Raw genomic sequence first — 15,888 nt, 5'->3', positions numbered from 1 at the left:
GTCTAAAGGCATGAAAGGCAAGTTTTATGCCGAATAAGAATTGCGTGTTGGTAGTGTTGACCTAAAGAACCTGTTCTGCAGATCTGCATTCATGCAAGTAATGCTGTTAACTCACTTTATTTAATCTGTGATGACTGATTTCAGTTTGCTTCTTTGTCCCTGTGAATTTTTCTTTAAAACCTTTAATCCTTATAATCTCTGACACTTTGTGAACAGTGGAGCAAATCTGAAGTCCAGATGTAAACTCAGATTTTATATTTCAGAACCCTCCCTTAGTTACGCTTCCTGGCTGCTGGGAGCTTCTCGTGTTTATATGGGTTTATACACCGCTCTGCATTTAATAATTACTGTTAACTTTTCCACAGTGTGTCTTTTGTCCCGTCTCCCTCCCCTTACCTCCATCCACTCGAAGCAGCTGCCTGCACCTCCCTCAGCCTGGTTCTGTCTGACATTTCTTCCTGTTAAAAGGGAGTTTTTCCTTCCCACTGTCGCCAGGTGCTCGTTCATCTGATTGTTGCGGTTTTCTCTCTATTACTGTAGAGTCTTTACCTTACAACATAAAACCCTTGGGGTGACTGTCATTGTGATTGGGCACTAAGTAAATAAAATTGAATTTTATTGAGAAGAGAAAAGCAGCACTTCCCAAAACTGTTAAAAGCCATGCTTTCAGCCCAGGTGATAGGCCGTCTCCCTCCTTAAGAAAGACTACCTTAAAAGAACTCACTGGGCGCCTGGATCAGCTTTTACTGGCCATAATGAGTAACATTAGGTTGCCTTTCATTTGCTATTGCTGGAGTATTTGAAGCACCTCTGTGTGCTTTCCTTGTACTTATACATGCAAACAATATCACAGGCGCTCACTGCTCTTGTGATGAGTTGGCCTTATAATCCCGTTCTCTTAAATACTTGGAGCAGAATTTGTTTTCACCCCCACATGTTTAAATTTCATGCATCTTTATTATTTTATTTAAAATTAAGGCACTCATTAACAACAAACAATCTATAGAAATTATAATATCCTCCTGAGAACAAGCCTATTCATTTATGTCCTTTGTAATGGACATTTGTTTTTGGTCTGTATCTTTTGACTTATTTGAGCTACCTTACTAAGTCCTGATGTAATAAATAGAGGACACCCTGGGCTTTCCCCACTGACATCCCCCATGTGTTTGGGTGGCCTCTATTACCACCAAAGAGGAAGGGAATCACAAAAAAGTTAAGTGGGAAGTTTTGCTCCTTTCCTTGTTTCTCAGGAGGTTAGAATAAAAGGGCCGTAAATGATTCCAGTTCTGACTGAAGACCTTCCTGTAAGTCCAAAGGGACAAAACAGGAAAAAAAAAAGCAAGAAAAAAACAGCAGGGATGCAGAGAGAAAAAGGAGAAACGACGAATAAAGAAGAATGTCATCTGTTATTTATCTGTATTCTCAGGAATTCAGGCAATCCCCGGCCTCCTGAGTGCTGCACTTAGGGACTTGGCTTGAAGTTGCTCATGCAAACATGAATCGTTCTGATGAAAATCTCACCAGCATGGCGAAACCACAGCACGCCTTCTCCTGGAATTCTTTAGAAAGCTCCAAGATGCTAAATATATCAGCGTGAACGAGTGAAAGGATCAGTGAATGCCCAGAGACAGCCAAGAGAGCATAAAGTGCTTAATAGGTTACTCACTTTAGTACCAGACATGATTTAATGCTGGACCACTGATGTATCTGCCTATTTACAGTGTGTTACAGCTATTTCAAGACATTTCTCCAGCATTGTTACTTATTCCTATTAAGTCTAATAAACGACACTAATACTTTTGGCTCTTCTTTCAATGTAACACAAAAAATGAGGAAAATGTGAGAGCATTCTTGGTGTTTTGCTGAGAGTGAAGAGACTCAAACTGTACAGCAGGGCCCTCTAGTGGGCCGCAGAGCCACTGCAGGTAGAGTGGTGCATGTTTGGAATTGTTTTGGTGAGTTTGACTTCAAAAACACAGAAAAAAACTTCCCTTCTTTCTTCACAGTCACAGGATAAAAGCCAGACTTTAGAAAAGCGCCTGCCCTGCAGGTGGTGGATATTGGTTATGCACTTTGATTTGGTTTGGTGTATCGAACATGAGACCTAGGGGCCAGAACTGCTGCCAAAATGTCCAATATCACCCGATGGTTTGGTGAGAACTGCAGTGAATATCTTCAGTTTTCTAATAAACTGCACTGCTGTTCCTGTATTACTACACATCTGCAAAAATGAACCCATGGTCCAAGTATTTTTGACCTTTACAAATCAAATGAATTATATACACTAAAAATAATATCATTTAATTTGAATAACTCACATGTAACTGTTTAATTTGAACAACTGAGCTATAACTTGCGGCCACTTAACTGGAGTCAGTTTGAAACCCCTGGATTAGAGTGAAAGTGTGTCTGCTCCCCCTTGTGGACAACTTGCAGAATTCAGGGGCTAATTCAAAGTGCTCGGAAACAACAACAACAAAGCAAGCAAACAAAAAAAACTACCAAACAATATAGCTCAGTTACAAAACAAACTAAAAATAAAATTTAAAAAAAATAAAGGAAATGCTACATAGATATGTTGACACATACTTTAATGAAAATTTAAACAACAGTAAATATTAAAAAAAAAAAAATCCTAATAAACATCTTACAACTGACTTTGAAAATCCAGAAAATAAAACAGATGTGTAACCTTTAAATTTTCAACAATTCAACAACAATTCAAGACCCTAAACTTGAATTGGAACAAAGGAACAAGAAACACAATAACTTAATAACAGGGAAAACATATATACATATTTTATGATTCATTCCTCTCGTCAACCTGATGAGCAGCTTCCTGCTCAGTGGCTCTGGGTGCAGGAGGTGGTGGGTGCTGCCTTGACATCAGCTCTTCCTTAAAAGTCTCAGGCAGTGGCTGATGGGTAAAGAAGGCTCCCCTGCAGTCCTAACAGAGATCCAGGCATATTTATTGCATTACACATCTCTGTCTAAACAATATTAACGAAACATTTCGAAGATCATTACAGCCATTTTTTCAGCACATCTTTCATGTAGTGTAGTAGAAACAGTGGCTTACAGCTGGAGGTCCAGGCTGTAGTGGAGGAGGGTAAAGGTACCCAACAGGTACAGGGGGCAGCCACATGTTGGGCAGGAATTGATGAGATGGAGAGCAATAGCTGCTGGGGTGATAGCCTGGCATGCTAACTGGAAAGTGAACAAGAGGCAGACGTGCCATCTGCCTGAATTCACTGAAAAAAGGTGAATCTGGAAGGAAAGATAAAGCATTATAAGCTACTGTACATTTAAACACACAGATTCTTACTCAACTCTTACTCACACTCAACACTGAAGACATTTTTAAGTTACTTCTGAGTAAGTCTAAATTTTGAGTTATTAAGTCTATTTTTTTCTTTTTAATTCAGTGGCAGAAACAATCTTCCATACCTCACCCAAAACTATGGATCAAGATGAAAACACACTCTAAAACAGACAGAATTTAAAAGATCAGATGAAATGAGAAAAATAAGATATTATTTATTTACCCCAGGAAATTTCTAAAAATAATTAGAATAGCCCAATAAATACAATAAATATTATAAATAAATAAAATAAATACAATACAACAAGACAAAGAAGGTCAGTAAGATAAAAAATAATCACACAAAATTAGATGCACAGTGGATGGATGTACACCCAAATCAATGATTATGCAAATATCAACAAATACAGTTTCTGAATGTAGTTTACACTATTTTATTATATAGTTTATTAGTATATATAATGAAACAATAACACAAATTTTACTATTAATTATTTTAAAAATATGTGCACTGAATCTTTCATCACGTAGGTGCACCTCCGGTTCAAGTTGTTAAGCGACAAGAATAATCAGCAAAGACCATAAACAAAATTATCATTAGTATTACTTTTATACTTTAAATAAGTCACAGTAAAATCTTAAATGTCTCACTTTGTATGAATTAGAATATCAGTGCTCCATGAAGTTTAAACCTGCTAACTTTAGCCCCTCTCTGTCCCTCTTAATGTCCTAAAGATATTACATTTGTCAAAAGACAAGTCAAACTATTCTCTCACACTTTTTTCTCTTTTTTTGTGCAGGTATTTAATTCAGAAGCATGATTTTAAATACATATGTAGATGCATTAAAAACAAATAATAAAAAAAAAACCAAAAACAATCTATCAACTGAAATCCTCGTTTTCTGCCATCCAGAAGTCGGACATAAGAATGTCAGATTACTATTTCAAAATTTCAACTTACTAATTCAAATTTCTGAAAATAACTACAAATTGAGATAATAACCTTAAAATTTGAGCTATTAAGCAATTAAGAAATTTTAATAGCTATATAGTAACCGGACAGTTGGCTTAATTCTGCCAGTCAAAAGTTTGTATTTATTGGCGGAAACAAACTCCCATACAAATGTATATGTACGCTAAAACGGGAGAGAGAAAAAGATGTCAGTTTAGTTTTATAATTTTTTGCTAATTCGTTTGCTGGTGTTTAGATGTCTGCTTATATTAACGACTTTCCCACTTCACGTTAATCCAGTCCGTTGAGCTCAACGTTTCATATTTCATAATTAACAGTATTAGCTTAGTGAGAGGTGTAAAGTTACCACCAGCCGACGGCAGCACATCCCTGCTGTCGCGAAAGCCGGACTCGGGCTGTCCTCCCGCCTCAGGCCTACTCCAAGGGTCGGCGGATGAGCCCTTCTCCGGGCCTCCTCCGGGTGGCGGGCACATCGGTTCAGATGTGGATGGAGCACCCCCATCTGGGTTCGAGGTCCCAAAAGCCTTGTCCCCCTGCTCGTTAACCCTTCTGGCTCCGGGCCGGGTCTCTTTCATGGCTCTTTTCATTTCCCTCTGTAGGGCGGCGATCTTCGTCCTCTCCGTTATCAGGTAGCACTTCCAGCACTGGCACTTCGAGAAAGGGCAGACTTTTGTGTGGCCCTTCTTCGGGACGATAATCCCGTGGTGTCGGCACCGGGCGCATTTTGGCTTCCCTGCGTAGTCGTTTGTCCCTGCTGAGTCTTTAGGTAAAGACATGGACATTTCATTAACCGTGGTGTCCGCACTAAATCAACCAAATGGGCCCACTCGTGTGACCTAACGTGAACTATGTTTTAAAAAAAAGAGAGGGAGAGAGAGAGACAGAGGAAAAAGTATCATTTTCAAGTCTGGGAAATCTGTCACTCTCATTGTCCCACGGGCAGTGAGCCAATCAAGTGCTGATTTTCTCAATTTGCCTTTTGATTGGTCAGAGCAGGCTGCTAATGTCAGGTCACTCAGGGGCAAAAATGTTTCTCATTACATTTTAGAACGAAATGTACATTTTAGACAATTTTTTATAAGTAAAGATAAACCTACAGCAAAATGTTATTTGTACAGTATGACTGTCATATAATTTCGTTAGTTTGAGGGTAAGTTTTGCAAAACCTCACCAAAACCTTGGACTTTTTTTTTTTAAATCCACCCAGTGCAGGTGTCAGCTGCAAAGTATTTTTTTTCCATTGTGCTGTACAGTTATAACACTTGCTTCAGTAACTGGGTCTCTTCTGCTGATTGCAGTGAAACCCTGCACAATCTTGTATCAGCCTCCATAACGTAAATTTAAGGGCCTCGCAGCGCTATATAAATAAAACTGACAGCAGGTTTTTCCGACTGTCTTGTTTTAAATAATGCATATAATGAAAGTGACATGAGGTAGTTTTGAGAGGCAAAAGATGTGGTGCTGGTTTGCATAAAACATTTCAAGAACTAGACTTGGTGCTTTGCAATTTTTTAAGGATAATTTGGGGAACGAACCAAAGAAACCAAGAAAAAGTGAATACGTGCACTTTTATTTAAGGTATTTTTTTAAATTATTTGCAGTTTTTCAAGGAGGAGCAAATTAACAGATCCTTGTTATCTTCGAAATAGAAATATGATATATAGCCTACTTATGTAAATTAATTTAATATTTAAGAAATTACTGATTTATTACAGTGTAATTGCAGTTGGAGCCTCTTTGAGGGCAGCACAAATGTTTGAGGAGAAACTATAGGATGTTGAAATCAAATAGTTGAATACCTCTTATCTCTTACTGCCCATCAAAAACAAACAAACAAACAACATGTAAGCAAATTTTTACACACAATAAATATTTTCAAACACAGCCTGAGGGTTAACATTTAAGACAGAGAGAAAAAATTTTAGATAATTCTTTTTGAAGAGCTACTGTTTGGATGAATTATTTCATTTTCATGTTAATTTCCTGGCTCAGAATTGGTCTTTTTTTCTTTTACTACATTATAATAAAAATGTCCCATGAATTTGAGTACATGAAAAAAAATCTGTTTTTTAAAAAAAGATTACCATGAACAGACCCAAAGTCCTGAAAGCCCTCAACCTTACCATGATCCGGCAAATCTACCCCCAGCTCAAGAAATGGGAAAGCGACAGATCTATATTTTTTAGATCTGAATAGCTCTTTTCCTGCTACTTATTAACAACTGCCTCATTTATTTTTGTTGTAACTAAAGTTTTTTGTTTTATTTACATCACAAAAAAATTAAGCTGTAGCTGAAGGACATCAAACGTGCCTCTGACAAAACAATCCACACATGAGGAAAATTAAATCAAACATACCTTTAACCTTAGATTTAAATCACAGAGGAAGAAAAATGAAATATAGTAAATCTCTCATGTTAGCCCAGCTCCAGATGAGCTCTTATCATCATCAAGTAACTTGACACTGAAACGTTATCACACTACTGGATAATAATGCAATTTTTGTACAAAATTGTAATTTTGGCATGTTTCATTTTTTCCGGACAATTCCAAAGATTAACCCTCCCTCCCTCTGTAACTGATACACATTTCAATCCAGTTGCAGATCAAGCATATGAATAAAATTTAAATGAATTTGGTTTAAATTATGTATTTTTTTTCTCATAACTTATTTTTTTGGATTTCAATCTATAGCTAAGGGGATGAAGTTTGGCCATCGATGCATTACATCCATGCTGACCACCTACTTAAATTAATCAAAATCAAGATAATGTGGCAGCTTTTAGACATTCAAAACATACTTTTAGTAGGTGTATCACAGCCTAATTCAGAGTTTAGGCTGCACATTTTTTTTTACAGTCATTTACATCAATGCTAAAATGAAAAATATTTTTAAAGATGCTTTTCATTTCTAAATTCCTGTAGTTTATTATTTTTAATCGAAGCCACTGGAGATGGGCAAAACAGCTGTTTGCTCTCAGCAGCTCTCTTTACCAACGCAAGACATCTTTAACTTTCTACACTTTCATATAAAGACTACAAATAAAAATAAAGTTTAATTATAGGATTAAACTAATAAACCCCCAGTAAACTAGTCTATATCGATGTAATTAAAAAAAAAAAAATTGACCATGCGCCAACATTTTTAATCAGTGCATGTGTTGCTCACAGTTGACTGAAAACTGCTAAATATTCTGTACTAAGTGCCAGCATTGCAATGAATACACTTGAGAAAACATTTCATTTTCCTGTTTATTTACACAGGGTGGGTGTTACATTAAAATTCCTCATCACCATCTTTATTATAAATACACCATTTTAAACAAGGCTTGACGACCCTCAGTAAAATACATCCTTCAAACCTTTCAAAATATAACAAAACAAAACGCTTTAATGGATACAGATGGATTTCATTTTTGCACCTTTTAAATGTTAGTTATTCATGCACGTTTAGAGTATGAAAATAAAATGATACAGATCCATTGTGTTTACAAAGGAGATTTAACTGAAAACAGCTATACGTAGTGTAAAATACAAATACTGGGTCTGGTGCAAAGCTTAAAGGTCTTTCTCAAAGAAATGCTAACTCATGGCTTATAGCAACTGCGCTCTGTATAATCATTAGTATACTGTACAGACATTATTTGCCTTTGAAGGGGGAAAAATACTTGAAGTATTTGTGACATACTGGAACAGACTGTAAAAAGGCTTACCTGATAACACACTATTTATTAAATTATGGATAGCACTGCTTTTTCAGTCAGTTTACAGCATGAAACGTCTCCTAATACTCATCAACCCAGTAAAGTGTTAAACAGTATTTTGCAGGCACTTACAAAGCATGGTTTAGGCCTTTAAATGAGTTCAAGGTTGGATGCAAGTTTTAAAATGGTCCACTGTTAAAACAAACTGATAAAATATTATATGCGCAAATGTGTTTCAGTGCTGTTGCATAAAATTCTTGATTACAGTGAAGGTCAAAGTCCAAATTACACCATGGGTCTCTGGAAGACATCTGAGGAAGGTGAACTGTGAATCAGAAGAATTCAACACAAACATTAGACTTCCCTGAATTACACAATCACAAAATGTAAGTAATCAAATCATAAATGTCTTCCTACCTTTTAAAGTGTCCAGAAAGGCTGGAATTTAACTGTGTTGGTCTTGAAGTTTGATGTGTAAAGTCCAGAAGTGTCTGACGGTGTTAATGGTCATATTAAGCTACATTATCGTTTCATTTGTGGGAGCTTGCTCTTGGAAGTCCAGGTTTTAAGACAGACAAATGGGAATGGAGAAGACTTCAGATACGGGTAGAGTCTATACGGCAGTGTTGCCCAGGAGAGAAAAGATCTTGAAGCTTGGCATATTCTTAAAGCAGTTTTATTAATCCTCAGGAGACTCAATATTCTGCTCTGCAGAGTTGCTTTTTATCTTTCTTTAGATAAAATTTTCAGAAATATACACATGTACAGGAATTTGAGTTTTTACATCCAATTTGGTTCTAACAGTTTAAGCTAAGGGTCATGAACACTTTTGGTTACAGTGTAACACGGTATTTCATTTAAGTGTTTTTGGAACAGTAAATGCTTATGATGTTAAACTTAAAAAATATCATGTACACTTGAAACATCTGTGATAGATACTGAAAATAAAGGGCGGTTGCTAGCTGCTTACAGTACATAATCAGAAAGTCTGATGAGAAAGCATGAACACTAAATGTAAATGTGACATATACAATAAACAAAATTATTCAATTTGAAAGTTATGTAACAGCCCCATGCAGAGCAGAATAAAGGTAGTCTTTATTCCACTGAGAGTTAGGCATCTGGTGAGCATTGTGGCTTTATAGCATATCCTTCCCTTACAGATCAGTATCTGCGGCCATAGCTTGGGGAACTGTAGGAAGAAGAAGAAAAGGTTGTTGTGAAGCTTGATCCTGTAGCATCCATGCTGCCTCTTCTGGAGCCTGACCTGGAACCAGTTCTAGAGCCAGACCGTGAACCAGTAGCAGAGCCAGACCCACTGATGCTATAGGGACTGTAAAGGCCTTTGCTTGACTGAGATGAGGCTTCAAGTAGTCGCAGACCAGTTCCCTCCTCTGTCATGCTCCTTTCAATTGCATCCTTGTAGGAGATCTTCAGCTTGGTTTTAGGGCACGTGAGGTATTTTGAATATGCACTAACGTCTCGCAACTTCTGTGCAGTGCGTGCATCTAAGGTGCCCTTCCTCACGGCCTCATCTATGGAGACTCTGCCTGTAGCATCCGGTTCAATCAATCCACCAGTGAGATACTGGACTTCTAGGAACCGTTGTCCGGCCTCGTAGTACAGCCAGCCTTTCTTTAGAGCTTGGGCTGCTGACATTTTGGTTTTAGTCCTTGGATCTTCAAATCCATTGTACGCCTTCTGAGCTAAACTGATACGGTCCACCATAATTTTATCCACAAGCCCTTTATTCATTGCATCTGCAACTGAGAATTTCTCTCCAGTGTTTGGGTCAATGATGCCTCCTGTGCAGGCCTGAGCTTCCAGCAGCCTTTGACCTGTTATATTATCAACAAGGTTTCTGTGAATGGCCTCTGTGACAGACACCTTCTCTAATGTCTCTGTGTCTAAAATACCAGCTATAGGGCCAGTTTCCTCTGTTGGATCACTCCATGTGGTTGCTGGTGTTTTTATGGAAGGTATTGGGCTCATGGGGTAGGAAGAAGAGGAGCCAAAGGAGGATGAGCGTGATCTGCTTCCGCTCATATTTCCAGACAGCATGTCTGCAAATTCTGTGATGGACAGCATTCCTGATCGATACTGATCCAAGGCCGACTTATCAATTAAGCCCCTTGAGATTGCATCATCGATATCATACTGTCGACCAGACCTCCTATCAATGATCATGGATTTCACAACTCCGTCAGATGATGTGATAGTAATTTCCTCCCATTCACACTCCTGCTCTGCAAGTTCTAGATAAGTCTGGTGGTCAATAAGTCCTTTCTGATACGCTTCATACACAGACATCTCTTTGCCAGACTCTGGATCGACGATGACAACCCTTCGTTTGCGAACAGAAGATTTGGACGATGTCTTTCTCTCACGCTTCTTTTCTTTCAGTAGCAGAAGAGCAAGGCCAGTCTCTGGGTCTATCATACATCTCTCCATCAGCTGCAGGTAGGTGAGGTTTTCCTCAGTGTTGGGGTCAAAGAAGCCCTTTGTGTCATCAGAAGGGTCAGTGAGGATACCATTCATTTCTTCATCAAAGAGGCCACGTTCATAGGCTGTTTCTACTGGCAATCGGAGACTCTCTTGTGGATCAATTATTCCACCAGTAGCGATCTGAGCCTCCAGCAGACGAATGCCATGGTCTTTCAAAATGAGTCCCTTTTTCATTGCCTGGAAAAGAGAGATAACCTTGCCAGAATAAGGGTCTTTGTAGCCTGTCACAGCTCGCTCAGCTGAGAGGAGTTTGTCTTTAAACTCTGGGCCAACAACACTCAGTTTAACAGCTTCATTGACATTTAGTTTTAGGTTCTTAATTGGATCAATTACATAACCTGTGGCAGCTTGAGCCTCAAGAAGCTCAAAGGCAGTCCCTGGTCTGATCATGTTTTTCTTCATTGCTTGGTAAATTGATAGACGGTCTTTGCTTGATTCTACATACACACCAGCAATACAGCTGGTCCCCTCAAGGTACTTCTTCACATCCCTGCTGACCTCCTCCACTGTGATGATCCCCTCAGTGAGATCACTGTATGTCTTTTGGTTGATAATCTGCGAGCGGAGCAGCTCATCCACAGTGATTTGTTTTCTGAGACCCTTAAAGAGAAGCCTTCTGTCTGCCAGTGAAAGCAGCCGCAAACCACTTTCTTTATCCACTCTGCATCTTTTCAGTAGCTGAGCATAGGACTGTTTCTCGTCTGTTGTTGGATCAGCATAACCTCGCACATCCGCAGTAGGCTCAGTTATTCTCTCAAGTGTCTCCTTGTTGATGTATCCACGCTGCATGGCAACATCTATTGGGAGATGGAAGTAGTATTCAGGATCCATCAGTCCTCCAGTGGCATTCTGGGCCTCCAAAAGCCTTAAGGCATAGTCCTCAGATATGAGGTCTTTTTTCATTGCCTGAAAGAGAGAAATCACTTTTCCAGTGTATGGATCCTTGTAACCTGTAACTGCTCTCTCAGCAGAGAGAAGTTTATCATGGAGTTCAGGACCTACAAGCCCCTTACGTACAGCTTCATCAACTGTTAGAAGTTCGTCTTTAACTGGATCAATCATGAATCCAGTCGCAGCTTGGGCCTCAAGAAGATTCAAAGCAACTTCGGGCTTAATCTGTCCATTCTTCATAGCCTGGTAAATGCTGATCTTTGGAGGATTGTCTGACATAATTCCAGCAATACAACCAGTGCCAAAGAGGTACTGCTTTACTGTTGGCATTTCCATTACTTCCCGAATATTCATCTTTTCTTGTTTCAGAAGGTTGTATGTGTGCAAGTCAATAATTCGGGCATTGTACAGCTCATCAATCGTAACCCTTCTTCTGATTACATCACATGACATACTCTGCTCAGACTTTAGTGTCTCCCTTTGTTCAATTATTTCAATGATGACAATTAGCATTCTTTCTCTTGTGATTTGCCCCAAGCGATACTGCTCCATGAGGCGGCGCCTCTCTTCTGCTGGAAGCAAATTTGAGTTCATGACTTCCCAAATGGTCGTACTCTTTCCTGCAAAACTCTTGAGTGGGATGTCAATTTGAGTATTAGCTAGATCTGTTTGGGCTTGCTCCTCTGAGTACTGGTAAGACTTCTCAACAGGAGCAGGAGATTCAACCTTTGACAGGGGGAGGTAGCACAGACCAGTGTTGGGATCTCTTTTGCATTTCTCCAGCAGCTCCTTGTAGGTCACTCTTCCATTGGTGTTGGGATTAGTGAAGCCCTTAACATCACCTGTGGGTTCACTGAAAGATTTAGCCATTTGTTTGCTGAAGTAGCCACGCTGAATGGCCACATCATTGGGAACACGATGGCTGCTAACTGGATCAATTATCCCTCCAGTGGCAAACTGGGCTTCAAGAAGAGGAATAGCATGCTCCCTCAGTACAAGCTCTTTCTTCATGGCTTGCAACAGAGAAATTTTATTGCCTGTATATGGATCTTTGTATCCTGTCACTGCTTTTTCTGCTGAGAGGAGTTTCTCATGAAGCTCTGGACCAACGACTCCAGCTTTCACAGCATCATCTACAGAGTATTTCAGGTTTTTGACAGGATCTGTTATGAAACCAGTTCCTGCTTGGGCCTCAAGTAATGTGAGCCCAGTGCTCTGTTGCAAAATACCTTTTTTTATTGCTTGATAGATGCTTAACATTTCATCTGAATCTCCCATTGTGATACCATCAATGCGGTCTGTGCCCCGCAGGTACTTCCTGACTTTATCAGTTTCACTGACTTCTTCGGGTGTCTTTTTACCATTTTGGAGTTGCTCAAATGTAGCCTTATCAATGATGTTGGAATCAAGTAATGAACTGGCAGTGACTGGTGCCCTTAAGCCTTCGAAGCAGGCCTCTTCTTTTGTTTTGTCTTCTTTTTCATCAACCATTGTTATCACAATCTTTATCAGCTTTTCAATTGTCACATAACCCATTCTGTACTGGCGAATCAGTTCTATCCTTTGTTCCTCAGTGATGTATTCAGAGTGTATGATTTCCCAGATTGTGACTTTCCTCCCTTTGAAAGGTCCATACTCCAGTTCCATGGTGGCTTGGTTCAAAGCTTCCTTTGTTTTAGCTTCTGTAATCTGTTTGTCTTCCTTTGGCTTTGGAGCCTTCTTTGAGAGAGAGAGCAATGGAAGTCCAGTTTCTTTGTCTATGACACATTTATTCAAGAGCTGAGCATAAGTTGCATCCTCTTGTGAGTTGGGATCATAGAAGACCTTTGTCTCGTCTGTGTTTGTGTTCAAGGTCTTGGCGATTTCCTCATCAAAATACCCACGCTTGCAGGCGATTTCATGTGGGATGCGATAGCTTTTAATGGGGTCAATAATTCCACCTGTTGAAAGTTGTGCTTCTAGCAGACGGATGCCATGTTCTCTCTTGATAAGGCCTTTATTCATGGCTTCAAATAGAGATACATTTTTTCCTGTGTATGGATCTCTGTAGCCACTGATAGCTCTCTCTGCTGACAGAAGACGCTCATGCAGCTCTGGGCCAACAAGACTCGACTTAACAGCGTCATCAACGGGGACTCTTTCATTTTTTACAGGATCAATTATAAACCCTGTTGCTGCTTGAGCTTCAAGAAGATTGAAGGCCGTTTCTGGAGAAAGTAATTCTTTTTTCATAGCTTGATAGAAAGGCATTTTCTCCTTGGTTGGTTCATAGAACAGTCCAGCAATGCTGGGCGTCCCATTCAGTGCCTTCTTCACAGGGTCCATCTCAGAGATCTCTTTAACGGTTATCTTTCCATTACTCAACTTGTTGAACACATCTTTGTTTATAACCTTGGACTCTAGCAGTTCATTGGCAGAGACTGGAGCCCTCAAGCCATTGAACACATTTTCATTGTTCTTCTCCTTGTCTTCCACAACAGTGATGACAATTTTGATGATCTTTTCCACTGTGATCTTGCCAGTCTTGTACTGTCGGATCAGCTCTCTTCTTTGTTCTTCTGTGAAGTATTCTGAATTTATGACTTCCCAAATGGTGACAGTTTTTCCTTTGAACTTTCCAAAAGGAACATCAACATTTGATTTACTGAATATGTCTTTAGTCTCCACATCTGTGTATGTTCTCTCTGTTTGAGCTGCTTTCTCTGTCACTGGTAATATCAGCAGGCCAGTCTCTGCATCCTTATTGCATTTTTCCAGTAACTGTTTATAAGTGAGTTGCTCCTGTGTGCTTGGGTCAATGAATAACTTGCAGTCATCGCTGGGATCGGTGAGTTTTTTGTTGATGTCTGCATCAAACTGACCCTGCTTGTAGGCTGTTTGAAGGGGAACTCTGTGGCTGTTGATGGGGTCAATAATGCCACCAGTTGCAAGCTGTACATCCAGGAATTTGGTGGCCTGCTCCTTCTCAATAAGTCCCTTCTTCGTGGCCTCAAAAAGAGAGATTTTGGCTCCAGTAAAAGGATCTTTAAAACCAGTGGCTGCCCGCTCTGCAGAAAGCATCTTGTCATGAAGTTCAGGGCCAATTAACTCCTCCTTAACAGCCTCATCTACAGAGAGAAGCTTGTTTTTCACTGGATCAACAATGAAGCCTGATGCTGCTTGAGCCTCCAGGAGCATTGCAGCAGTGTTTGGAGTAATCTTCTTCTCTGTCATGGCCTGATAGATACTCATTTTTTCTTTGGAAGGAGTCAGGACGCCTCCAACACAGCTCTCTCCCTTAAGATATGCTTTTAGCTTCTCTGTTTTTCCGAGTTCTTGTACAGAAACTTTGCCCTTTTTCAATTTATCAAACTCCTTCTTGGTCAGGACACCAACTTCATGAAGCCTTTCAGCAGGAACCTTCTCTCTTATTCCGTCAAATGCCAGCATTGATTCTCCATCTTTCTTCAGCCCATCCTCAACAGAGCCATTGAAAACTTTCTTTGTTGTTCCTACCATTGTCACAGCAACTAGCTGTTCCTCTGGGACCTCATCGGTCTGAACTTCAATTTCCTTTGTTGTTGATGAACCCTGCTTTGAAGCAACCTCAAGATTCTGAAGTCTCTCTCTGAGCTTTTTGTTCTCCTCTTCCAAAAGTTTTTCTTGTTCAATCCTTTTCTTTTCTAGCACGTCCAATTCTCTCTCTCTGTTTTTCATCTCTGCTTCAGCCTCCTTTTGTTTCTTTACAGCTTCATCCATAATGGCCTGAAGTTTCTTCCTTTCCTCGTCCATTAGCTTACGCTGACGTTCTTGTTCATCTTTAAGAGCCTTGGCCTTGTTTACTTCATCCTCAAACTGCTTTTCAAGCTTCTTTTTCTCATCTTCAACAGCCTTTTCTCTTTTCAACAGCACCTCCTTCTCAGTGAGGAAAGACTGCTGAAGTATGGCTTTCTGCTGCTCAATTTGCGCTTGTTGGGCATTTTCCATCTGTTAAGAAAAACAGTGTTTTAAAACGGCAGTAAACTGTTAGTGAAATAAATGCATCTTAGATATTTGAAGAAATAACTCAGTATATCTATATATTTAAAATATCAATAACACTTTCATGTCTATATGAAGCTACAGTTAGCAGTTAGTTAATTTAGCTTAGTATCTAGACTGGGTACTGCTAATCTAGCTTTGCCCAATAAAAACAAAATTTAGCCCCTTAAAAAAAATTACATAACATATTAAATATAATTTAGTTAAGATAGTGACAATGAGAAAACACATTGCTCCTGACCAAATAACAGCTAACATGCTAAGCTAACTGTCGCCAAGCTTTTGCTTTATATTTAGCACCTAGAACATCAGTGCTCCTGTTGTTAAACACTCTGCAATTATATAAATTGAACTATTTATAATATATCTATATCTATATATAGATATATACACACATATATTGTACTACTACTATATCTTTCTGTAATGTATTTAAGCATGCTAACACAAACACTGCACTGTCACTTACA

General features: G+C 39.3%; 1 protein-coding gene across 10 annotated transcripts in view; it reads right to left on the bottom strand.

Moving 5' to 3' along the window:
* Window positions 1–7,569: 7,569 nt before the first annotated feature.
* The window catches only part of pleca (plectin a), a 104,578-nt gene continuing 96,259 nt past the window's right edge, over window positions 7,570–15,888 (bottom strand). For all 10 annotated transcript variants that reach the window (XM_065470467.1, XM_065470471.1, XM_065470470.1 and 7 more), the window contains 2 exons: window positions 8,420–15,364; window positions 7,570–8,327 (listed from right to left, as the gene is read on the bottom strand). In XM_065470467.1, coding sequence (XP_065326539.1) covers window positions 9,167–15,364 — 6,198 coding nt within the window. In that variant the 3' untranslated portion in view covers window positions 7,570–8,327; window positions 8,420–9,166. The remainder of the gene's footprint in view (window positions 8,328–8,419; window positions 15,365–15,888) is intronic.

Source organism: Pelmatolapia mariae, linkage group LG22 (assembly GCF_036321145.2).
Source record: "Pelmatolapia mariae isolate MD_Pm_ZW linkage group LG22, Pm_UMD_F_2, whole genome shotgun sequence".
In the NCBI taxonomy this organism is placed as follows: domain Eukaryota; kingdom Metazoa; phylum Chordata; class Actinopteri; order Cichliformes; family Cichlidae; genus Pelmatolapia; species Pelmatolapia mariae.
Note: the sequence above shows the minus strand (reverse complement) of the source record. Positions and strands in the feature narration are given on the sequence as shown.